Consider the following 27,499-nt stretch of genomic DNA (forward strand, 5'->3'; position numbering starts at 1 on the left):
GCCAGACTACAACCCCACTGTTAAAGGGGCATTAAAGTGATTGAAAAATTAAGCTAAATTCTCAACAATATTTGTAATAAAAAAGTAATGATTGATCAAAATAATTTACAATTGGCTACAGCGCGATTCATAATTTTACACAGAAATAGACTGTGTTACGGACGGAGGAACGGCGGAATATATAGCAAAATGAAAGGTGATTATTTATATATTTTAGCGTCTAGTACTGTCTACAATGATTTTTTATCAATGAAAGTGCCCATCATTTACTTTTTTTTTTTTTTTTTTTTTTAACAAGCTTTATTGAAATGAAAGGAACAGTATTACAAAAACAAGGAGCTCGACAGTAACAAGCATTCAGTCTAGAGAGAAGGAGAAATTAAATTCGAATTGTCCTTGGTTTAGTATGAGGAGAAAAAAAAAAAAAAAATGTATAAAAATAAAGTAAAAGTCCATGGAGGGCCCAGACTAGGCCGGATTGTTATCTCCCTCTTTCAGCAGACTTTAACAATAATTGTCCTTTTGCATGCTTGCAAGCTCTTCGTCAGTATTTAGCTTGAGTTTTCAACATTAAATTATATATATTTGAACATAAAAACCATATATTAACATTTAAGTACAGTTAAATATTATTCAGCAAAATAGTATGTTCATCAGGTTTAGAAAGAGAGTCAGTCTAGAGGCGGAAGGTGAGGAAAGAAAAGGAAGCAGAAGGTGAGGAAAGGAGAGGGTGGGGGAGGGGAGAAGAGAAAAAAAAAAAAAAAAAAAAAAAAAAAATTGGGGAGGCAGAGGGTGTATCCAGAGTCTAAGAGCTATAGCAGATGTGGCATTTTTATTTCCACATAGACAACATTGTGTCATAGAAGGGTAATTGTTTGCTCAATGAGTAATGCAGTTTTTCTAGCACAAGCAGTTCCTCCACTGCATTTCGCCAGTCTGAGATAGATGGTATCTCTGAAGACTTCCACAGTCTGGGAATGAGCCTTTTTGCTCCTGTAAGCATAATCAGGAGGAGCGCCCTTTTCTGCTTCTCCATTTGTTCAGGGAGGTGCAGGAAGAGGAGGGTTTCAGGTGTGTTTGGTATTTGTATGTTTAGTTTCTCTGACATAGTCTCGATAACCGTTGACCAGTAATTTGTTAGATTGGGGCATGCCCACCAAATGTGTAACAGTGTGCCTGTCTCTCCACAACCCCTCCAACAGGTCGCAGTGACCGATGGGAAGAGACGGTGTAGTCTTGATGGTGTGTAGTACCATCTGGTGAGTAATTTGAGCTGTATTTCTTGGACAGTCGCCGAGACAGAGGAGCATTGGACCATGCGGAATGACTTCAGCCATTCTTCTTCCTCAATAATGTTATGTAAATCGTTGTTCCATGCTCTAGTGTATGTCGGCAACTGTGTATCGGGTGGAGTGAGTAGTAGTTTATATACTTTTGAGATAATCCTTTTGGGTGGTGTTAGGGCTGAGCAGAGAGATTCATATGGGGTGAGGTCCCTACAGAAATCGTGTTTATGTTTGTGGTGCATTAGGTAGTGGTACAGTTGGTGATATCTCATCCATGATGTGAAGATGTCACCATAGCATTCTGCCATTTCCCTTTGAGGTCTGAGTTTACCGTCGGCAAGTGCGTTATAAATAGAGCCTTGTCTCAGGCTGTATGGTGCAATTAAGCGTCTGCACAGAGTGAAGTAGGGAATATCAGGGTTTTCCAGGATTGGAATTAATGGAGATGAGTAGGTAGATATGTGAGTGCTGGAGGCTATGGTTCTATCCCATTCTAAAAGAGTTTCTGAAATCAAGTGGAATCTGTGTATATTTTTGGGGCGTTTGGCTGTGGGGGTCCATGCCAGAGAGGCAACATTGTTATGCTGAAGGATTTGACCATCTATTCTGACCCATTGTTTTTGTTGTGTGTTGTGGGCCCATTCTATCACCCTTTGAAGATGAATAGCTCTTCTATACAGTGTGAGATTTGGGAAGCCCAGGCCCCCTCTGTCTCTGGGAAGGTAGAGTGTCTTTTTAGGTATTCTAGGTTTTGTTCCTGACCAAATGAATTGTTCTAATGTTCTCTGAAGGTTGGTAAGGTAATCCTTAGGCAGATGGATAGGGAGGGTTTGTAGGACATATAGGATTCGCGGGAGAACATTCATCTTGATGAGGCCTATCTTCCCCAGCCAAGATAGTGATTTATTCCTCCATGAGGAAAGGTCATTAATTATTTCATTTCTTAGATTAATATAGTTATTTTTAAATAAGTCTACGGGGGAAGCTGTTAGGTATATGCCTAAGTATTTTAACCTGACTGGTGAGATCGGGACCCTATAGTTCATAGTGAGGAATTGAATCTTTTCGGGGGGGGAATTAACATTGAGTAGCTCTGATTTTGATAAATTTAGCTGAAAGTTAGAAAGCTTACTAAATTCCTCCAGTTCCCCGAGGAGTTCAGGTATCGATGTTTCAATGTTAGATAGGGTGTAGAGAACATCGTCGGCATATAGTGCCTGTTTATGTTCGTTGTCTCCTATTCGGACTCCCTCAATCAGAGGGTTGAGGCGTACTTTTTGGGCTAGGGCTTCTATAGTGAGGGCAAATAATAATGGTGACAGGGGACATCCCTGACGTGTGCCGTTGGATATGGGAAAGGTGTTTGATAATGTGCCATTTATTTTAATCTGAGCATTAGGTGATGAATAGAGTGCGAAGGTCATGTTGATGAAGGGTTCTCCAAAATTCATGACCTTCAAGACTCGACGCAGAAAAAGCCAATCGACGCGGTCGAAGGCCTTCTCCGCGTCGGTCGAGAACAGTGCTATCGGCACCCCCTCGACTTGTGCGTAATTAATTATTTGGGTCACCTTGGTGGTGTTATCGCGGGCCTCGCGGCCCGGGACAAAACCCACTTGGTCGGTGTGTACTAGGGTTGGGAGGTATTTATTTAGGCGGTTTGCAAGAATTTTGGCTAAGATTTTAATATCCAGATTCAGAAGGGAGATGGGCCTGAAGTTTGATGGGGAGTTCGGTGGTTTACCCGGTTTGGGCAGAACAGTGATATGTGCTTTCAACATTGTTGCTGGTAGTGTTGGGTGTTCTATTAGTTCATTGAATAATTGGAGCATAAGGGGTCCCAGTGTATCTTTAAATGTCTTATAATATTTTAGAGAAAAGCCATCAGGGCCTGGGCTTTTCCCGCTTGGGAAGTCTTTAATAGCCTGTAGGAGTTCATCTGTAGTGATGTGTGAATCCAGCTTGTCTCTTTGTTCAGAGTCTAATTGTGGTAATTTCAATGTCTTTAAGTATTGATCTATCAGTTGGCTCCTAGTGCGTATGTCCGCAGAAAGATGTGAGGTGTCTGTGGGTTGGTTAATGTTGTATAAGGATTGATAGAAAGAGTGAAAGGAGTTTGCTATTTGTTTGCTACCTTTTATCAGGGTTCCATCTGGGTTCTGCAGGGAGTGAATGTATGTTTTCAGCTGCTTCCTGCGTACCGCTCTGGCGAGCAGTTTGCCGGGTTTGTTACTGCCTTCATGATATTTTTGTTTCATGTTAAGAGTTTTACGGTTATGTGCTTCTAGAAGGAGTGTTCTAAGGGCCCCTCTAGCATCATCCAGAGCCTCTCTGGTGTCTTTGTCTGAGGGGTTGCTTTTGTGTTTACCCTCCAGCTGTGTTATAGTTTGTAGAAGATTGGTATGTTTAAGTCTGTTTTGTTTGTTAATGCGTGCTTTAATTTTGAGGAATTCCCCTCTAATTACGCATTTATGCGCTTCCCATACGTTCGTGGTCGAAGTTTGTCTAGGATCATTATGTGTCAGATAGTCAGCGAGTGATTTTTGGATTTCTGCAATAATGGTGGGGTCATTTAAGAGAAAATCATCGAGTTTCCAGATGTAAGTCGTGGGGGGGAAGTCTGGCCATTGGACTGAGCATGTGACTGGTGCGTGATCTGACCAAGATATTTGGCCTATATAACAATCGTTAATCATGTCTATACCATTGGAGTCTGTGTAGAAATAATCTATGCGGGAATATTTATTGTGGGGGGACGAAAAATATGTGAAATCTTTGAGTGTTGGGTGCAGAGTGCGCCAAATGTCGTGAAGCTGGAGGCTTGCAATTGTGTTTTTTACAGATTTTATTATTTTAGATGGGGTGCTCGATGCTCCGTTTGATGTGTCTAGCGTTACATCCATCGGGATGTTAAAGTCTCCTGAGAGGAACACCGGTCCCTTCGCAAGGTCAAGGATAAGTTTTGAAATTTTGGTAATAAATGTATGCTGTTCTGTGTTTGGACTGTATATCGTGGCTAATGTTATGGGGTGTTCGTAGAGGAGTCCCGTGATAATCAAATATCTCCCCTCTGGATCTTTTTCAACATGTGAGATCTTTAAAGGTATGGAGTGGTGTATTAGGATGCCCACTCCGCCTTTTTTGGATAGCCCTGAGGCAAAATGAGCTGTAGGGTATTGAGAGTTGAACCATTTCGGTTCTCTCCCTTTTCGGAAGTGAGTCTCCTGAAAGAACAGGATATGACTATGAAGGTTTTTTAACGCTCTGAAGGCTATAGACCTTTTACCTGCATTATTTAGGCCCTTGGCATTGATGGTGGTCATCACCAGGTCATGTGAGCGGGGTCTGCTTGGCTGATGATTCATTCTGTATAGGGGGAAAAAAAAAAAAAAAAAAAAAAAAAAAAAAAAGGGGGGGGTAGGGGAAGGGAGGTTAAGGAAGGGGAAGCAGACTAGGAGAGTGGGATGAGGGAGGGGGAGAGAAAGAGAAAGTTGAGTGCTTTCAGAAGAGGAAATTAAGGGGAATAGGGGATTTAGCAAGAATTGAGAGAAAGAAAGGACATTAAAGAAAGAGAAGGTACAATCCTGTTTACTGTCTTATGCAGTAACAATTCAGTAAATAAAACAAGAATTATTCTTTTTTGAGCAACTAAGTTGCTAAGTGAGTGATACCAAGATAAAGAAAAGAGATAGGGTCGTGAACGGGGTCGTAACCCTCAAGCTCATACGAAAAAAAAAGGATGATGTGTCTTAATTCCCTGTCAACAATGTTAGGTCAGTGCGGTGGAGCCTATCCATGCAGCTAAATAAAATTATGTGAACTTGTAGCGGGAGTGTATGGAAAGGGGTAATGGGGGGGAGGGGTGTGGTAAAGGGAAGTTGTAGAGAGAGAGTAGGTGACGAAAAGAAGGGGGTTAGGTAAGAGTGGGGGAGGGAGTGGAATTGAGGTGTTAAAAGGTATGTAATTAGTTGGGAACTGGTGGAGGGGAAAGAATAGAGTGGAGTTTGGGAGGGGAATGGGCCAAGCGTGGTAAGTTAGAAGTAAGAGGGTATAAATGAGTGAAGGGGGAGAGGGGAACATTGGAGTAAAAGATAGGTAAGAGGTGGGATGGAGGTAGGGGTAGGTATAGGGTATTAAAGAGAGTGGGAGTGCTTGTGTAAATGACGAAAAGGAGGTCAGTTTAGGAGAGTAGGGATGAGGGTTAGTCTAAAGTTTCAGGTGTATGTTATGAGTATGTACAGCAGGTTAGTTTTGAGAGTATAAAGGATGTCCCAAGGTGTTTTCTAATTTGTAATGAGAGGGTAACAAGTTCTTATTTCGGGTGATTGAAGGAAGGAGATAGAAAAATATATGTTAGACAGGCATGAAGGAGCACGGACAAATGTCCAGTACTTACATTGGCAAAAGATTATTATAACTCTTTTTTTTTTTTTTTTTTTTTTTTTTTTTTTTTTAACCATCATTTGCAGTAACTTTAAAAACTTTTCTATTCAACAGGTTAAACATTTTAAGCTAATTGTTTTAAGGAAGGTACACCCGGAGGAGGCCTTCCCCAGGATGACCCTTGTAGCATATTGTCCAGTATGAGGTAACTAATGTCACGGCAAAGTGTGACAATGTGCAAAAGGATACAACAGTGGACTTTTCAGATTGAGATATTAATCTCCTTCATGAGGAGATGGTCTCTGAAATCAGATGTTAGAACGTGAGGTCGAGGGATCCTGGGGGTGTGTGTTGGGTCTTTGAGGTTGATCGCCATCAATAGATAGTCCAGAGTAAAAAGTTCTTTCATCCATCCCTGGGTGGTATACAGCTGTTTTGTTCTGGTGAGTGGCCACTATTGATACCGGAAAGCCCCATCGATATTGTATTTTGTGGGCCCGCAGTTTGGCTGTGATATGGCCTAGTTCCCTTCTCTTCTGGAGGGTGGTTGGTGACAGGTCAGAAAAAATTTGTATCTCCACCCCTGCATGGTGTACGGGATGTTTAAGACGTGCCTGTTTGAGGATTTCTTCCTTGTCCCTATAGTTTAGGAACCGGACAATGATGTCCCTGGGGGGGGCTTTAGGTGGAGGTTTCGCCCTAAGCGCTCTGTGGGCGCGTTCTAGGATAATATCTGGCGATGAGGGGGATTCCTTCAGCGTGCGGAACAGACTCTGCAAGCAACCGTCTATGGCTGGGGGATGGACGGATTCTGGTATTCCTCTAAAGCGCAAATTGTTCCTTCGCCCCCTGTTGTCAAGATCCTCGATTTTATCATTTAGTTGTTGAATTGTTTCAGATTGAATTTGGATCTCTGTGGTAATGGCTTTTTCAGAGGCTGTGTGTTCTTGTTGTTTTGCTTCTACCTGCGTGACTCTTGTGTCTAAGGCTGTGATGTCCCTCCTAAGCTCATTAAAGAGATTTCGCATTTCTTGTACAGCATCCCTAATATCTTCCTTAGAAGAGAGGTGCAGTAAGTCCTCTTTTGTAATTAGCTGTTGGGCCTGCATAATTGGGTCTTTATGTTGAGAGTTATCAATTTGTGGGTTATTTTCCCTTTTCTCAGGCGCTTCAGGGGTCAGCAAGTCTGCCTGTTTAAGATATTTGTTTAGAGTGCCAGTTGTAGTACTTTTGACTTCTCTTTGTTGTCTTTTGCCAGGCATACCTTTTGTCCTTCAGCAGGTTATATAAAGCAGTGAAAGTGTCTCTGTGGGGGGCACATAACTTATTAAAGATGTCAGTTCACTTTGTTCCCTTCCTCCCCCACTCTCTTTCTGATATCAACCTCAAGGTGAGCTTTTGTTTGCAGAGAAAGGTAACAACGGAGGTATAAGTTTATCTTATGCTCTGTGTAGTAGCCTTCAGATGTTTCCAGACCAAGCCTGTTAAGCAAGCACCTTGCTTTAGTATATCCTGTGCTTGAGTATTCTATATGTTGTTTGAATCTGCTGTCCAGGGGCTTGGGAGGCTATAATATAACACAAATCGTATCCTTTTAGGTCATTGATGTTTTGGGCTGGTAATGGATCACTGTCAGTGCGATACTCTGCTCTCCCCCTCGCCGGGAGCGCGGGATACAATATGGCTTCTGTATGGAGTAAGGCAAGTGAATGAAGGTGGCGCTCTTAAGTTATATTTATTTTGTATTATTTGTTATTTCTCCCTTCTCTCCCGCTGTGAGGGACTCCAAGGGGGATATCGCTTTTTACTGGTAGGTGAGGAGAGGGCCGCATCGAGCCGTTGCAGGCCAAGGAGTTTGTGTGCTTATGTGTGTGGCGCACTGAGGCCTCGCTACCGTCCTTTAAGTGTATTCAGGGAGCCCGTGAAGGCGTGCGGCTCACCTCTCAGAATGGCAGCGTGTCCTCGGCTCCTCAGTTGGAGTCAGTTGCTACTGTCGTGTTGCTCCAAGCTTCCGTGCGGTAATGTGTGCAGATGCCAGGTGCCGCTTGTGGTGGTAATTATCTCTGCGTTTATGGAAGTAGTAAAGATGGCGCTTCCATCACCTCTAGTTTCTCCCATTAGTGATCCGGCACAAGTTTTCCCGGGCTGTGTCGCACTTTAAAGGTACGTTGGTGCTCCGCCGCACTAATTGAATGAAATAATTATAAAAAGGGGAACTTTTGTCATTATTATATGCTTCGTATGGCTTGAAGGTTAAGGAGCTCTAGTGAAACACGGCCATCACCCAGCGTGGCTTAGCTCCGCCCCCCCCATCATTTACTTTTTTATTACAAATATTGTTGAGAGTATACGTTTAGAATCACTTTAAATGGTAATATAGTGAGCTCCGAGATTGTGGTGACGTCAGATCACGTGACCAAGTTGGTGTGTTGTTACTGGTCTTTCCTTAAAGGGACATTATACACTCATTTTTTCTTTGCATAAATGTTTTGTAGATGATCTATTTATATAGCCCATAAAGGTTTTTTTTTAAAATAAATGTATAGTTTTGCTTATTTTTAAATAACATTGCTCTGATTTTCAGACTCCTAACCAAGCCCCAAAGTTTTATGTGAATACCGTCAGCTACCTTCTCCAGCTTGCTCCTGTTTCTGTAAAGGGTCTTTTCATATGCAAAAGAAGGGGGAGGGGGTAGTGTCTTATTTGCCACTTGCAGTGGGCTTTCCAGCTACCTTTTCAACAGAGCCAAACTGACAGCATCTAAGTAAGTTTTTAAACAGTTTTATACTGGATTTTTATATCAGAATCTGTGCATCTTATTCTTTATAGTAGTGTCTATTACATGCAGTTATATGAAAATGAGTGTATACTGTCCCTTTAATGGTAGTTCTTTGTTGTATAGAAACAAAGTATCTTTGTGATTCTGGGTCCGAAAACAATTATGGAACAACTCCGGTTGCTCAATTGTGGCCTAGTAGGAATCCTTTATAGCTGGATGTGGAAATAGGTGTTGAGCACAGCAGGAATTATACATACAGTTTGTTCGTATATTTCACAAAACTAACCATGAACCTGATATGGTCATAATAGGGAGTACAAGCTACAAACAGGAATTATTCATATGTCTATATTCCAATTTTTTTTTTAGAAATAGAGATGAACCTGTATGAAGCGAGTTTATATCCCAATGGGTGTATGAGAAAACACAAATGTCAGTAAGCAAATTCTACGTGTTTCAGCAGACCTAACTGCCTTTATCAAGACCTTTTTTTTATGTAATTCCATTCTAAAATTGTGAGCTAATGACCGCTGCTTAATAAATCCTGACTGCAGGTGCTCTTGTGAGAACCTGCAGTCATAGGGAGGAGAAGGGCTTGATAAATCGAGCCCGTTGTATTTCCCTATAAAATGTTTCATTATATATAAAATGTACTTTCATTATTAATATTGCCTGCTTTTTCTGTAATTGAAATAAAAATGTACTAGTCCTTGAGAAGCTTGAGTGCATCTCGTCAAATTCAGTACCCTGCCCTTCCTGCACAGTGATTGCTTGATATGCAGCAGCTCATTTATATCTGCCCCTATTGGCCACAGCAGGAGATAAGATAAACATGCACAAGAGGCGTTTTAAGGGGTGTGTCTTTGGACTCCAAAATAATGTAAATTATGTTAAAGAGAAACCCATTTTTTGTATGATTTAGATAGAGCATGTGATTTTAAACAAATTTCCAATTTACTTATATTATCAGATTTGCTTCATTCTCTTTTTATCTTTTTTGTTGATGGAGCAGCACTGCACTACTGGGAGTTAGCTGAACACATCTGGTGCAGGTAGCTCACAGTAATGCATTGCTGTTCATGAGCATATCTAGGTATGCTTTCAATAAAGGATACCAAGAGAATGAAACAAATTAGATAACCAAAGTAAATTGGAAAGGTGTTTAAAATCATACACTCCTATCTATCTATCTATCTATCTATCTATCTATCTATCTATCGGGTTCTTGTAAAGCGCGGCTATTCACCCGTAAGGGTCTCAAGGCACTGAGGGTTGCAGTTCAGTCGAAGAGCCAGGTCTTGAGGTCCTTTCTGAACTTAGTTAGGGCGGTAGCTTGTCTGAGGTGCAGTGGGAGGGTGTTCCAAGTCTTGGCTGCCAGGTGAGAGAAGGATCTGCCTCCCGCTGTGGTTTTCCTGATGCGGGGGATGACTGCGAGGGCTTGGTCGGCCGATCGAAGTTGTCTGGTAGGGGTGTAGAAGTATTTGGGACCGATGTTGTGGAGGGCCTTGAATGCGTGGGTGAGAAGCTTGAAGGTTATTCTTTTGTTGATGGGGAGCCAGTGCAGGTCCCGCAGGTTTTTGGTGATGTGGCATTGACGAGGGATGTCAAGGATTAGTCTGGCCGAGGAGTTCAGGATGCAGTGTAGTCTCTTTTGGAGCTTGATGGTGGTGCCGGCGTAGAGTACGTTACCATAGTTCAGTCGGCTGCTGGCGAGGGCGTGAGTGACAGTCTTCCTGGTCTCTGTCTGAATCATGAAAGAATAGTCATTTTTAAATGTTTTCAAAATATCTATTTTGTATGCAGAGATAACTTTTTGATGCATATGGAAAAATGAGAGATTGTTAATGGCACCATTCTATATATAACAAAAAGGTATGCGTGCGGGGGGCGGAGCCGGGAGCCGTTGCAGCAAGACGTGTTTTGGAGAGGCTCCTGAGTTTACATTGCAATTAACTAAGTTTTCTGATGAATAATGCTTAACCACTAAAAATATTGGCAGTCTGAGGTGAGATAAGGCTGTGATCTTTAATTAAGAGCATAATTAACAGAGGAAAAAAGGGGATAAAGAGGAACAAGAACAAGCAACATTGGAATAACTCTTCACTGGGATTACACCATTTTTGTTATGGAGGACTGCACCTACATCGAGATCCAGGCACTACTTCTGGATTATGAGCAATTAATACTCAACAGATTTGACTGCTTAATCGCAGTTATTGAAGCGGCAAGCTCAAAAAATATGCACAGTAAATTGGGTGAGACGGGAGAAGCAGTGTACGATGAGCAGCTTGACGCCACGCAGCTGGTTGCGGGAGACCCTCCCTTTGTCCCTGGTTTATCTGAGAGTGAGCGGGAGCGGACCGAGCCCGGGGGAGATAGATCCGGCTCTTTTGTCGTGCTGGATTACAACTCTCAGACACCCGACAGTACCGTTGAAATGAGCAGTGAGGCTCTCAGGGAAATATGTGAGATCGCGGAAACTGCTGATCCCTGCCTCTGGAAGGCTTCTCGTATGTATGCTTTGGTGTTCTTCAGGGTAGGGGGCCCGGAGTCGTCCTACACAGGGGTTTTACTCCTGGACATAACCATGATGATTTTGCTATACCGGACTCTATACCTGTACGCCCCTTATGATCCCTGGACTGTTTGGCCTCGCTTGGAGGCAGATGGCTTTGCCTGCATGCAAACAGGCTAAGCGGACGCTTCAGAAAGACTTAATGGACATTTGAACAGTTATTGGGACTATGTGAGACTACCACGCTACGCTTTGCTTGTTTGGAGGTGCCTTAACTACTTCGGCTTAACACCCACTGTATCCATGAAGATTTGTCGTCGGATTTTCAGTTGAGGACTGCCCCATGCTCTCATATATTAATTGGCGCTTTTTATATAGCCAATACCCCTGTTCATCTCATATTTTCATGCTCCTGAATGCTTTCATTTTTTTTTCTTTCTCCCTGAGTGCTTGTGTGACTGCTCTGAGATGTGTGCTTGGGGTGTAATCAGTTTTATATGCTGAGAATACCTTCAAAGCGTGTTATGAGCTAAGCGGTCTTGAAAGGGGTCTTTGGCTGGTTAAAACTGCAGTCCTATTGATGGGTGCCTAGCGTTAGGTCTAATTACTAAAAAACCCCGCTCAAATATACATATCACCTTCCTAATTTAATTTACATTTAATCTGCTGCCACATAGTTTAAGTAGTGCAGGGCTGGATTCCCTCATGAGCAGTTCTATTAGGTTTTAATATTGACGCACTAGCTTGGTCCATGTTTGGACTATTGTTTACCCAAATATATATTTAGTGGGCCATACGAACAGTATGTTAAGGGAGTAACTGGTGATGGGAATTTAACTTTTTGAGCGATAGGTCCCGTACGGGGATTTTATTACTTTTAGTTAACATTTCAGACAGCTATTATGCATAAATAGACAAGTGCTTGAATGTACCTAGAGTCAATATTGAGGCTCCCGCCTATACACGAAATTAAATGAAAATTTTCTCTGGGTACCAGTACAGCCCCCTCCAGGAATTATATATATATATATATTTAACCCTATGTGAGCTCCAAGAGTAGGATTAGTATAGAACAAGGAGGATTGTACTACATGTTTAAGTACTTGCATGTAATCTCGCTCAGATCACCTGTGTGTATCACCCTGGACACCATTACACTTTAATCTCTAAATAACCCTTGCAAGGTATAGTTATTATTAGGGGAAGTTAACTACTTTATAGGTAAAAGCTAACTATCTTATGTAAGAAAGCTCTCTAATATCAATGCATTTTTTGAGTCAACGATTGGAGTAGTGTATGCGCTAAAGTTTACTATGTAGTTCAAACAAACGGTGTGTCTTGAAATTTATTAGGGGTGAGTATTCAACTCTCCCCGTGAGAAGTCACAAACGTGGATTATGTTCCACCTCACTAACACCCCAGCAAGCTATTGTCAGGCACTAGCAGCCGCTCATTAGACTTACCGTCCCTAAGCTAATCTTAAGCGACATTCGGTAGCTCCAGGATACCAGCGACGCTTAATGTGAGTTTTCCCTTAGATTGGGTCCGGATCCGTTACCCCCCCCCATATATCTGTGTGGTAAGGGATAAGTAATTTGTCCCCCACACTCCCTTTTAGCAGAGTGAAGTAGTCTCTGCTCTGACCGTAGAGCCTTAGTTTTTTACGTGTTCATATAGTAGAGTGCAGAAGGCTTGCAGGATCTTATTACTGATAGTTCCAGTACGAATAACCTTATGTGCATTAATTTCTGAAGTTTTCCCTATAATCTGCCATTATGAATATTATACTACTGTTTATGTTTCTACAACTGTTCAATGTTAATGCCTAATTTTGCTTGCGATTACAATCAAGGACATCACTTTTATCAGCTGACCATGTCTGAATTTGACTGAAGTTAATAGAGTAATTTTGGTGCCCTCCGTGCACTTCTATACTTTGAGGATGAATGTCTAATCTCTATTTCATAAACACTGAAACTATACTTTATACCATTAACTCCATCAACATGTCCTCAAGGGTTCTATACAGTTTCTGGTCCCTTGATTGGACCTGTATATTTGGGGACGCTGCGAATCTATAAAACAAAAAATCTTATGCTCATATATATGCTTTGTGTATTCTATGCGACAGTCATCTGCAGGCCCAAAAGTGGTCTGTAGCGCACTAATCCCCTCAGTTAGTGTACAGTAAAATTTAGAGTCCAAAAGTGGCCTGAGTATTTATGGAGGGGCAAAAATAGAGGGTGGTGGTGAGGTTGCTCCCTAGTTTACCTATTATACTGTTAGATTCTCATGTTAAATGTTTTATATGCATATGTTTCATTGAGTAACCTGTATGCTGTATACTTTATTACCCTCAATAAAAATACTTAAACAAAAAAAAAAAAAAAGGTATGCGTGCATAGTATTTTGGATTGTAAATACACCACATATTTGAAAGAAGAACTCTGTGGGGAGCGCACTGACATAGGCAGACAAGCTTTGGATAAAATATGGTAATTAAAACAAACAAAAAAATTTTTCTTCTTACATAGTTAAAGGGACATTAACCCCATTTTTTTTTCTTTCAGGATTCAGATAGAGAATACCATTTTATACAACTTTCTAATTTACTTCTGTTATCTAATTTGCTTCATTTTCTTGATATTCCTTCCTGAAAAACATATCTAGATAGGCTCAGTAGCTTCTGATTGGTAGCTGCACATATTTGCCTCATGTGATTGGCTCACCCATGTGCATTGCTATTTCTTTAACAAATGATATCTAAAGAATAAAGCAAATTATATAAAATAAGTAAACTGGAATGTTGTTTAAAATTGTATTCTCTGTCTGAATCATGAAATAATTTTTTGGGATTAATGTCCCTTTAAGGCCAAGCTATGTAAACACAGCAAGTAGAAGAAATTACACTCACAGTGGGGTATAGAAGAGATAAGGTAATAAAATGTTTTCCATTGTTCTCTCCAAGTATTGGTGATTGGTTTATAGACAGCTATAAGATAAAGAAGCATGTGTATGTACACAATGTGATAACGTAATTAGATCTGATTATACCTACAAGCTCAACCCATTTTATTAGGTTGTGGCTTCACAACACAAAATCAGCTATTTCATATACACAATAAACCTTAAAGGAACATTAAACACTAAACAAATGCTAGATTGAATGATGCATTCAAAGTAAAGATTAGTCTGAGAACAATGGGAGCTGCCATGTTATAACATCAAGAACCTCCCCTGGCACAGATTAAACCTGATCCCAGATCTAGGCTCTGCAGTTGAATTTTTTCAGTCAACGCCTACAAGTTAGGAATATGCATGCCCCACTGCGTAAGGTGAGAGTAAAAGGAGCACACTTAAATTGGATCACAGCTGACCTCATTCAAATGTACCAGTTTCAGGATTCATTGTGGTCAAAGTTCAAGCATACTGGCTCTATGAACGATCACTGTGTATATATAGACAAAGGCGAAATATATGCACTAAACAAACAAAATTGGCCAAGGCCCAATATTTCTGTGAAAATCTGAACAATAACATATCTAACCCTAGAAAGTTTTGGAAACTAATAAATAGCTTACAAAATCCACCAATCCACTCCCAACCCTCCACTGTCAATGTGGATAACCAAACCCTGCAACTCCCCTTAGAAGCAGCAAATGCCTTTAACAATTATTTTGTCGGATGCTCCACCACCCTGATTGACAAACTAATAAATGGCACACATCCTGAAACTACAAATGTGGATCAGGCCCCACTAAAACAGCAAAGACCCAATATAGAGAAGTTCAATTTTAGACCTGTACCCATGTCGTTAACACCTTAATAATCTAAAAATGAAAAACCAGTCTGGACCTGATCAAATCCCAGCAATGCTGTTGAAGCTCAGTGCGCCGGCAATTGCTAAGCCTGTCACAACCCTAATTAATGAATCCTTAGTGTCTGGTTATATACCCAAACTCTGGAAAACTGCAAGAGTAGTGCCTATTCATAAAAGTGGTGAGTTAACATTGGTTTCTAACTATCGCCCTATAACATTGCTCCCAGTATTGTCAAAAAATCTTAAAAAAAAAACGTCCATACGCAATTATGCGAGTATTACTAACTTTCTAACTATCTGACCCCTGATCAATCAGGTTTTCGCCTGAATCACTCCACTACAACTGCCATCCTAAAAGTTTGCAAAGACATACAAACTGGCATGGAGCAAGGAGACCTAACTGGAGCTATTTTCCTTGATTTTGCAAAGGCCTTTGACACAGTAGACCACGACATACTACTGCTCAAACTAAAAAAACTCTGGTATTGCTGATCGTCCGTTAACCTGGTTTCGATCACATGTATCAGATTGATCACAATATGTCTCCATTTCGGACAGTGACTCCCTCCCTCTCCCAGTCACGTGTGGTGTTGCCCAAGGTTCCATTCTCGGCCCCCTACTATTCACATTATTTATAAATGATCTGCCTAATGTCTGCAAATCCTTAACTGTACACATGTATGCAGATGACACTGTAATCTATGCAAACAATTCCGATCTGCTGCAGCTTGAAGCAGTGCTCCAAGACCAGTTCACAGAGGTAGAAAAGTGGATCTCAAAAAACAAACTCTTCCTAAACACTGACAAAACTGTCACAATGATCTTTGGAACGAGACCTAAATTACACAAATTACAAAATTCCCATCTATGCATCAAAACAAAATCCAATTGCACGCTGACCGCAGTCCACTCTTTCAAATACTTGGGTATGTTGTAAAACTAATCTAATTTATCTAAAAATCTATCTTTTGGCCTCCACATAGAAAAACTTGCATCTAAACTTTATCCAAAACTAGGTGCCCTGTACAGAAACAAATCCTGCCTCAGCCCTACAGTAAAGGAAAAGATTATAATGTAAATGCTGATGCCTATCATGGATTACGGGGACGTAGTTAATGCACCTGCACCGCAAACTTACCTTAATAAACTTAATACATTGTATAACTCGTTCTGCCTCTTTGTGCTACAATGTAACTACAGGACCCACCATTGTGACATGCTAAAAGAACTAAACTGGCTGACGCTGGAATCCAGACGCACCCTCCATTTTTCCTGCCTTGTGTTTAAAGGGACAGTATACACTCATTTTCATGTAACTGCATGTAATAGACACTACTATAAAGAATAAGATGCACAGATACTGATATAAAAATCCAGTATAAAATTGTTTAAAAACGTACTTAGAAGCTTTCAGTTTAACTCTGTTGAAAAGGCAGTTGGAAAGCCCACTGCAAGTGGGAAATAAGACCCTCCTCCCTCCCCCTTCTTTTACATATGAAAAGACCCTTTACACAAACAGGAGCAAGCTGGAAAAGGTAGCTGACGGTATTCAAATAAAACTTTGGGGCTTGGTTAGGAGTCTGAAAATCAGAGCAATGTTATTTAAAAATAAACAAAACTATACATTTTTTAAAAAAAAAAAACTTTATGGGCTTTATAAATAGATCATCTACAAAACATTTATGCAAAGAAAAAATTAGTGTATAATGGCCCTTTAAGAGCCTTTCTGGGAAGCTCCCACCCTACCTGAGCAAAATGCTCTCCCCGGCTATTCCCACCTCCTATAACCTCTTATCTAGTACCAGCACATTATTTAGCTTGCCTCAATACAAAAAGAAAGCAGCTCGATCCTCCTTTTCCTACAGAGTAGCACAATTATGGAACGACCTCCCGCACACTTTCAAACCTTCCCCAAACCTAATATCCTTTAAGAGATCCCTCTCTACATATCTCAAAACAGAATGCACCTGTCATGGTTGAATATATATTTCCTACCTGTTCTATGTTAATTTTTTGTATATATTGTGTGTATTATTGATTTTGAATTTTACTGTACCATATTGTATATAAATGCAATGTTTTGTGGACCCAGGACATACTTGAAAACGAGAGAAATCTCAATGTATCCTTCCTGGTAAAATATTTTATAAATAAAATAAAACTTAGGTTACTTTCTCTGCTGTGGCCAATTAAGGACAGTTATAAATAGGTCACTAGAGTGTGCAGCCAATGGCTGTGAGGAATATAACAGTGTTCTGCATTTCCATTTCTTACAGGAACTGAAAAGCTCAGAATTTCAGAATTGAATTACAGGCAAAGGGGACAATTGCAGAGTTTTTTTTTATATATACGATTTATCATTTTATATTACCATCTCAAAGTGTTTAGTGTCCCTTTAAAAAGCAAATATCATACATTTTATAGTCTGCAGCTGATAAAAAAGTAATTGGAAACTATTTTATAGTATACGGTCCCTAGTAAACAACTTTATGCTTCTATTATCAAAATGTATTTGTTCTCTTGTTATCAATTGCTGAAAAGCAGAGATGTAAGCTCAGCAGTGTGCAGGTATCTGGAACACTAAATGGCAGCAGTTTTGCAAGAAAGTTATCCATATGCAAGCGCAATAGATGGCAGCACAATGACTATACAGCTGGCCCGATGCGCTGTGTGAAACAAACAAACCCGCTCAGAAGAGCGGGTCTGTAAAACAGCCGTTGTTTTAAAAAATTAAAAGGAAATATTTATGTTTTATAAAGTTTGCGCTAATATAATGTTATATAATTCTGCACTATGTGCAGAATTATATAACATTATTTTTGAGGTTTACTGTCCCTTTAATGCAGGGAAAACGGTTTTAGATTATTATATAGAGCTGGGATATGATATAGCTCTTCAAATCTTAGTGAATAAACACATGTGACATCAGGACACAATTCCTCTATTCTTCTTCTTATCCTTTGCAAGGTGATGAACGTTATCAATGTGAGACAACAGTATTGTTCTATTTAGTGCAGATAACAACCCAACAAAGAAATCCAGCTTACACACAATCGTATAAAAGCAAATAACTGTCAATTATTAGTGACAATTAAACCATTGTAAGGTTATCCTATGTGTTATAGATGCAAATAACAGGGTTATTAAAGGCTCTACAGGTGTGTTGCTATATGCACAAACTGAAAATCTTATTAATGGGACACTAAAGTCAAAATTAAAGGGACAGTATATACCAATTTTCATATAACTGCATGTAATAGACACTACTATAAAAAAGATTAAAAAAGTGAAGCCCAAAACAGAGGGGCGCCTCATGTGTAGCTCACCCTCTCTCCTGGTCTTGTGGTACCAACTGTATTCCAGACTGGATACAAGGCTCACATCAGTGTGACGCTCCAATAGGAAGACAAAAAGGTGCTAGCACTTTGCTTGAGTATAAAAATGGTTTATTAAAAACAACACATTTAAAAACAAAAGCAGTGAGTGGAATAGGGGTGTTCAAGTGTTACCCCCTATCTGCAACGCGTTTCTCGGCTATAACTGCCGTTTCATCAGGCATCTAGCACCTTACACAATTCAGTATTATTTAAATAATTTAACCAATGAAAAAACACACAGCCCCTTTGAAAGAGTTCTTTCAAGCCTCCACTGTTGATACGTAGTTCAACACCCTTATGGGCGTATAGAATACACATATGTTGATAATAAAACAATCATGATTAATTCCGGTCTTCCTAAAGAGTCAAAACATATCATAACATCCTTATTCCTAATACATATTAAAAAACTTCATCTGTAAACAAGTACGTTTATATATATATATACACACAATCTTTAAAATCATTTTCACGTCATTTACACAACCCCTGTCGATATTACCAGGCTGTCTGAGTTTTTAACTCAATATCAGACTAGATCCTTCTAGTGATCCTCCCACACATATATCCCTAAAAATCCCCTCTATAAAAAAAAAAGATTATGCACAGATACCTTTTAAAAATGTACTCAGAAGCTCCCAGTTTAGTACTGTTGATAAGGTTAGGCTGGGACACCCAGTAAAAGGGGCTGGAAGAGCAGATACTACCCCCTCCCCTGCATATGAAAAGACAGATTATACAAACAGGAGCTGCAGGAATCTGTAGACATCAGTATACATCTAAAAGTTTGGGGCTTGGTTAGGAGTCAGCACAATGTTATTAAAACAAAAGCTAAACTATACATTTTTACAAAAACACTCCCAGATGTGCTATATAATTGGATCATCTACAAAACATTTATGCAAAGAAAAATGTAGTGTACAATGTCTCTTTATGCTTTCCAGATTCTGATAGAGCAGCTATTTTAAACAACATTCCAATTTACTCACATTATCAATGTCTTCTTAATCTTTATATGCACACTTTCTGAGGCACCAGTTCCTAATGCGCATGTGCAAATGTTTACAGTGTATTTGTATATAGGTCTGTAATTGGCTCAAGGCTGTCACATTATACAGTGGGCAGAGAATTGGAAGCCATCTTTAAAAAAAAAATTAGAAAAATATGCTAATTATAATTCAGAGAAAGTGCTATTAAATTGTCACTGTATTGTGCATTTGTGAATTATGCAAATCTACTGTATTTAATAGTCCTTTAACCCCTTCGGCTAAATGGATGTACCATTACATAACGAAAAAAATACCCTAGTGACGTACGGTACGTCCGTGGTTTTGAGCCTCTTGTATAGGGGATTGCACAGTTCCTACACCCACCTGCAGCCCCAGAACTTGCCTTGTAACTGAGGCAGTGTATCCGGGGTCATTCAGAGCCCAGGGCGGTCATGTAATCACATGGTTACTGTATGCAAACATTAACAGTGAGGAAGGGCGGTCCAGAGGTGGATAGGGAGGTGGCTCAGCGGCAGAGGGGGAAGTGGAAGGCGGATGGAGGGGCAGGACGCTACACAACAGAAACAAACTTTGGTAGGGAGAGGGAGGGAGGAGACACTACACTACAGAAAATATGTCAAATCAAAGGGGGGAGGGGGCCACAAAATTATCGCTTGGGGAAGTGGGGCAGACCACTACACTACAGAAAAAAATTATTAGTAAATACATAAAATTAAAAATTACTCTAATTTGAGTACTTGCAGACTGCTGCCAGTACCTAAGATGGCTGCCACTACTAAGAGGGATCTTTACATTGCAGGATTTTTTTTTTTTTTTTTTTAAAAGCACTAAACTGCATAGTGGCATATTGTCTGCCTGTACCAAAAATGGTGATGAGGAGTGTGGGTGGGGGGTGGAGAGAGCTGTTTGGGAGGGATCAGGGAGGTTAATACCTATAGTACAATACTATTACCCTTACCAGCTAGTTTAAGGGACACTGATACCAATTTTTTTCTTTCATGATTCAGATAGAGCATGCAATTTTAAGCAACTTTATAATTTACTCCTATTATCATTTTTTCTTTGTTCTCTTGCTATCTTTATTTGAAAAAGAAGGCATCTAAGCTAAAGAGCAAGCCAATTTTTGGTTCAGTACACTGGACAGCACTTGTTTATTGGTGGGTGAATTTATCCACCAATCAGCAAGAACAACCCAGGTTGTTCACCAAAAATGGGCCGGCATCTAAACTTACATTCTTGCTTTTCAAATAAAGATACCAAGAGAATGAAGAAAATTTGATAATAGGAGTAAATTAGAAAGTTGTTTAAAATTGCATGATCTATCTGAATCACAAAAGAATTTTTTTTGGGTTCAGTGTCCCTTTAATTGACCTCTCTACTGCCAGCAATTTCAGAAATGTGGTGGGCAGATGCAATTAGCAGCCTTCTAATTACCAAAAAACAATGGCAAAGCCATAATGTCTGCTATTTTTGAACAAAAAGGATCCCAGAGATGCTTTTACAACCATTTGTGCCATGATTGCACAAGCATTATGTAAATAATTTCGGTGAGAAACCCTAAGTTTGTGAAAAAGTTAATTTTTTTTATATGATTGCATTTTGCGGCGAAATGATGGCATGAAATATACCAAAACGGGCCTAGATCAATACCTTTGGTTGTCTACTTAAAAATATATATATAGTTTTAATAGGTAAATAAACAACAATGCTCTATTTCTTTTTAAATGGAGTGATAGCAAAAATGCTGACATTTCTTCTGTCTTTTTATTATGCACTTATTAATTATGCAATTCTACTGCATTGAGTGGTCCTTTAACTGTAGTTTGGTTATTGCCAAATATAGTCATAATGAGAGTTTTACCATCAGAAAATGAAGGGGATTTATAAAGACATCAAATTGAAAAGCATGCTGCTCCTAGCCCTGTCATACTACTGCAATACAACTGCAGTAAGTGTATTTTTAAGCATGTTCACTTTAATCTGCATTCTATTTTCACCTATATTAAAAAAAAAGAAATGCAGGAAAGATATGTGGTTCTGATAAATGTAAATGGAAGCAAATTTCTAGGCAAAGTTTGAAGAAAAAAAAAAGGCGTTTTCAAACAATATTTAAACCCCTTAACGACCATGATGTACCCTGTACACCGCTGGTCCCTAAGGTTTTTGGCCTGTAATAGCATGGGTCTTACCTCCCTCCACCAGGCCTCCTGTTATAGCGTGGACTTGCCACGCTGTCAAAAACACAAGCACCATTAAAAAACCAGTGACCTAAAGGATATAAAACAAAGAGTAATTGGGGTGTTTTTATTTTTTTAAATACTAACTTAATAATTAATTGGACGTAATATAAAATAATACATATACAAGTACCTTTTTGCACTGTCTCAATTTCCTCCATTACTGTCACTTCAATATGGCTGCCCCAAAGCTAAAATATTGCAAGCATGGATATTTTCCTGTATTCTGTGTGTATCAACCTGGACCAATTCATTTTGAATAGTGGTTTGAATTTTTCAAGCATATTCTGACACAATTTAGTAATCTTACTTGGTTTTGAATAAGAGACATAGAGTAGAAAGAACATAGCCGAATTATAATTGAAAAAGGAAAGCAAATGCATGTTTTTGTGTGTGTGTGTTTTTTTAAAGATTATATTCCTGTTTATTAAAACGTCTTCCTTTTGGCCATATTTAGATCCCTTTAAACCCAGATGGTCAGAAGATAAGTAATAATGTGAGACATCATTGAATATCGTTATATAAACGATTTCAAGTCAGTAACTTGTTTTTCCCTGTGATAACTTCAGTGATGTGGAATTCAGTCAATATAAGATACAGACATTTGAGTAAACAGCATTTCCCAACCCAATCAATTAGTATATTATGGAGATCTTCCAGTAATGGACAGAAATAACCTTCAATGAATTGGCTCTGTAGTAAAACATGAGTTTGTAAGTCTGGAAGAGCAGTTGGTGAATCTACCCCACTGTGTGCATGTAGCACAGGAATAGGCTGTGTATATTAATGACCTAATAGTTACACCAATGTAACAATGTTAGATTTAAATAAATTAGCTATGGAAAATAAATATAATTAATTAATATAATTGTGTGTAAACTCATAATGCATTAATTGATCATTATACTGTAAAATTACCTTTTAATATGTTCCCAATTATCCATTTCACCAGCTGGACATGGTCATTTGAAAAATGTAATTAGCCGCTTTTGTCTGTTAAACTGTCACATATACTAAAAATGGCAGTAATGCAGAACTGGCTCTAGAAATTCGCTGCAAACAAGAAGCAGCAGCAGAAATCAACCTCTCACCAAGTGTGGGAGTCTCTAGCTCATTTGAAAGGGTGTTCCAGCAGTGTCTATGAATACAATTAATTCTTATCAGCTGTTTGCCCTTTAAAGGAACAGTATTCACATTGTAATGACATGTTTTTTTGAAGTCTTGTAATAAATTAAAAAAGGGACAGTAAATAAATAAATAAAATGGTTTAGACAGAGCATGACAGTTTGAACAACTTTCCAATTTACTTCTATTATCAAATTTTCTTCGTTCTGGTATCCCTTGTTGATGAGGTAAACTAGGTAGGCTCATAGAAGCTCAGAAGCGTGAACGTTTCTTTAGCACAGTGGCTGCAATGTTTGCAACAGTGCAGTAATATTATTATTCATTTTTTTTTACTATGCATAATTAAACATTTTCTCATTTTCTCAGGTCAACTCTGGTCCATGAAAAGCCCCGGATTCCTTGAACAGCGCACTGTGCACACTCATGAATCTTGGACAGCTGCGTGTAGACTGCTATTAGTATTATTGGTTAGCCTAAGAGCTAAATAGTATATGGATTTGTACTATAAATATACGTCTGGATCTATGGAGCTGCCGTCCTCATGCCTAGAGCATCTAGCGTGTGGCATTTCTGCTGTTTATACAAGTCTGCCCACATGGCCCTGGTGCTATTTTTCTGCCCCTTACACCCATGGGGCTGACCTTTGCTGCCAGAAGTTAGTGTGTGATCTCTACTGACCCACAGATTCTATTGCGCTAATATAAAGCTAATGGTCAAGGGGGGGCGGGGTCATTTTTTTTATGAACAAAAAAACAAAAGAGAAAAAGAATTAAGGGTGTTTGATCGTTGTATAATACGTGTTTGCCTTCTTCAGACAGTTGATTTTGTAGGTAAATATTTTATGAAATAGTCTAATATAATGAATATATTTTTTAATATGAATATGGTAGAGAAGGCATCGACATACGAATAAAAGCTGTTAAACATATTACTGCTATCAGTACATTTAATCTCAGCAGCGACTCTTTGCAAACAAATCATAGTATGGGGTACACACTATAACACAAAAATATCCCTAAAAGTGTAAATAATGTTTTGTTTCCGGAATTTATCCACCTTTAATTACTTTTTTTTTTCCATTCTACATCATACTGCCAGATGTTTGTTGGTCATTGTCACATGACTTATTTAGGTTCTCACAGGGAGTGATTTTTAGATTATGCTCATCCAAGAAAAGCAATGTATTGTCTTTCAAGCTGTGGACATTATTGTTTTCTGAAAAGACACAAATACAGCTAACAGGAAAGCCACATGCTTCTATTAATCACCCCATCAGAGGATTCCCTGCAAACATTTTACAAGTCAAAATACTACTACTTTAAACCATGTGCTTCCAAAGAACATTTTCTGAGGATTGAGGAGGTAAAAAATAATAACATAATATCATTCTAAACCATTAAAAAAAAAAGTACATTTTCATGCTAAGCACACAGTAAGTCCTTGCTTTACTTGAAATATCATAACAATCAGCCCTATTAGGGGTCTGGAGGACTGGAATTGAGAAATCTTGATCTAAGATGTATGACAGAGGGCTGAGTTAAACCCTTTAAGTGTTTTTTTTTTTTTTTTTTTTGCTGCCTAGGATCCGATTCTAGACGTACCATGGGCAAGTAGCCCTTTGCCCACCAAGCTGTGGTTCACATACGCAGAGGGAATGTTGTTTAGTTAGTAAAGATGGTACAGTATAAATATAATGTACATTTGTCTAGTTGTAAATGTTGAATTTGTCCCTATGTGTGTCATTAAAGGGCCACTAAACCCAAAATCTTTCTTTCATGATTCAGATAGAACATACAAATTTAAACAACATTACAATTTACTTCTATTATTTATTTTGCTTCATTTTTTATAGCCTTATTTGAAGAAAAAGCAATGCACATGGGTGAGCCAATCACATGAGGCTTCTATGTGCAGCAACCAATCAGCAGCTACTGAGCATATCTAGATATGCTTTTCAGCAAAGAATATCAAGACAATAACACAAATTAGATAATAGAAGTAAATTAGAAAGATGTTTAAAAATGCATTCTCTTTCTAAATCATGAAAGAAAAAATTTGGGTGTCATGTCCCTTTAAGGGTGTTTATTTCTCAACAGGTGATCATCTTGGAAGTTTTGTTAAAAGAATCTGCCATATAACCAGCCTGCCTTTTTTGTGTGTCAAACAATTGTTATGTTGTATTTTGATAAAGTTATTTAGTTTATTGTACTCTTGTTAATAAAAAAAAAAATCTTTTTAACCATCTTGTTGTTTTAGATTTTTATTTTAAAGATACTTTTTAAAATATGTAGATGTAACTTTTTTTGAAGAGACAGTTTACTGTAAAATTGTTTTCCCCTTAATGTGTTTCCAATGATATTATACCTGCTGCAGAGTATAAAATGTATAGGATATTGCTTCCTATGGTTAATTTTTGTATATTAAACAACATTTTGCTCCTTGAAAACATAACCTAATCAAATGGTCTGAGCTTGCGGGAAGCTCAGACTTGAATATCCTATCACTCTCTATACTCATGGGGCAAGATTACATATGCGGCAACGCCGTTTTTTAGGCGGTTTTGGTATCACATATACGGCGTAGCATACAAGTTACGCGCGTATATTTGACCCGTTGCCTGCATTTTTTACTCCCATAAACTAACATCGAACTGGGGTCGCCATTCGGTATTACATATTCACCGCAAGGACTTACGCGCGTAGAATTCAGAAAATCTACTCCATTTTCATCTCACCACACATAGGCAGACGCAGCAACCCTTGTGACTAAAAAAGCAACGTAACTCCCTGGAAGCCTTAACAAACACATACATTTAAGCAGCATCTCAAATAGTTAAAGGGACAGTATACTATAAAATTGATTTTCTCTTTCCAATTACAGTGTGTACATATACATGCTTCTTTATCTTATATCTGTTCATAAACCAATCACCAATACTTGGAGAGAACAATGGAAAATTAAAATGTTATTACCTTATCTCTTCTAGAACCCACTGGGAGTGTAATTTATTCTACTGGCTGTGTTAACACAGCTTGGCCTTGAGGCCAAAATATTTAAGGATGGGCGGGGATACCCCAGGCTAAATAAACTATTTCAAATTCAATTTAATACACTCCAGCAGGTAAAGTTGATTATTGGGAACAAATCAAAGGAAAGAAAATTTTTGAGTAAAATGTCCCTGTAAACCTTGCTGCCCACTTAATTATTAAAATCAATATTCCTCCTCTGCAATTGTGTCAAACCAATCACAAACAGCACAACCTTTCACCTGCAGCCTTAAAACACCTGACAATGCACACACCCCTATCAGTAACATCACTATTATATATACCCAGGTGTCAATTTATGTTGGATGTGAGATACATTGATTTACATCTTATAAGTCAATATTACTATATGTACCCTTCATACACAACTATGCGGATGTGAGTTATAGTACAAGAGTATGTCATAAACATGATAATATTATTACAACATATATGGATTACAAAGTATCACTTTTGAGCCCTTATGCCATTGATTCACATTACTGAACTGTGAAACTTCTGGGAAAAGACGCTTCGGTTCTATTTCTCCTTAGGGACGCCTAAGGGGAAGTGTTGTATATGCGAGTGTATGCTGCATGCAAGTCTGTATGAGGATAGGTTAGGGACCTCTCACCATTTTTTGGTGTTTCTCGTGTATCTTTTGATAATTGCTTTACTATTGTTACCATGATTAAATGATATTCTTGCTAACATTAAATTTACATATTTCTTGATACAGTTAGGTGTGCTGAGTATTTTTTATTATTAACTATTTATTCTGTTTGCGCCTCTCTCTCTACTTTCACTAATCCTCCACTCCGGGGCTGTGTGTTGTAGCTCAACGAACAATCCAAACACACGCAAGAAAATGGGATTTTGAATAGCATAATTACGTGTTGTTTTTTCAGTTTAATTCCGGTTTCGTTTTTACGTGCGTTATCCTTATTTGCATAAAACAACTCTTTATTGACACTTTATGCGGACATAATACTGGCGTAAGCTACTTGCGACGACAGAAATGTGTATTTGTGCACATTTCTGAAGATCGCCAGTTTGTCCTATTCACGCCAGTTTAGCATCTGATGGCGCCGTATATGTGATACCCCGATGTGCGAGGTGACATTACGGACAGCAGGGGTTTCAGAAGTTACGCTGAAGCCTGCTCTGCATATATAATCTCTCCCATGAAGCCTATTTATTTTTGTCTGTACAAACAAACTCTTGAGAGAACAATTGAAAATGGATGTTTTGATAACTATGTCTTCCTCACTGGGAGTGTAATTTCTTCTACTGCCTCTAGCTTACTGCAGTACTGATATTTTCAGTACAGATGGCTGTTTCAGCAGGTAAAATTGGCTATTTCAAATTACAAAATAAAGATAAAAGAAGCAATTTATATACAATTCAATACACTCTAGCAGGTATAATAGATCACTAAATACCCTAATTTTTTTCTCTTTTGTTATATGTTAACAATGATCAATTTTACCTGCTAGAATGTATTCAATTGTTAACAAAATAGCTAATTTAAAACAATATATATTTATTTTAAAACAATTCAATGTAGCATAGTATCAAATCATCATAAAGCATATGCATATATTACGAAAAAATATTAAAAGCAGTCACCACACTAAGCTTTAAAGTGAAGGTCAATTTAGATGAATCGGTGCCCGGTTTTTAATAATACTATTAAAAACAAGGGCACTTTTATAGAGCTAGCTGTGGAGACATTAATACGTTTTTAGAGGGACTTGCTTTAGCTACCCTACATGAGGAAGCTAGAAGGGAATTGGAGAGGCATTTTACATTGGCAGAGATTAAAGTAGCCATAAACGACCTCACACTCCACAAAGCCCCAGGCCCAGATGGGTTCACAGTGATATTCTATCGGACTCTTAGCCCGATTCTATCCCCGAACCTACTTCGGCTATTTAGTAG

At 38.8% G+C, this 27,499-nt stretch overlaps 1 protein-coding gene across 2 annotated transcripts in view; it reads left to right on the top strand.

Moving 5' to 3' along the window:
• Positions 1–24,774, top strand: part of MPZL2 (myelin protein zero like 2) — an 88,993-nt gene extending 64,219 nt beyond the window's left edge. For both annotated transcript variants that reach the window (XM_053691292.1, XM_053691293.1), the window contains one exon: positions 22,899–24,774. Coding sequence is in view for 1 of the 2 variants with exons in the window: in XM_053691293.1 (XP_053547268.1) it covers positions 22,899–22,935 (37 nt within the window). In the remaining variant the exon portion in view is untranslated. The remainder of the gene's footprint in view (positions 1–22,898) is intronic.
• Positions 24,775–27,499: the final 2,725 nt, after the last annotated feature.

This window comes from Bombina bombina, chromosome 8 (assembly GCF_027579735.1).
Source record: "Bombina bombina isolate aBomBom1 chromosome 8, aBomBom1.pri, whole genome shotgun sequence".
NCBI classification, from domain to species: Eukaryota; Metazoa; Chordata; class Amphibia; order Anura; family Bombinatoridae; genus Bombina; species Bombina bombina.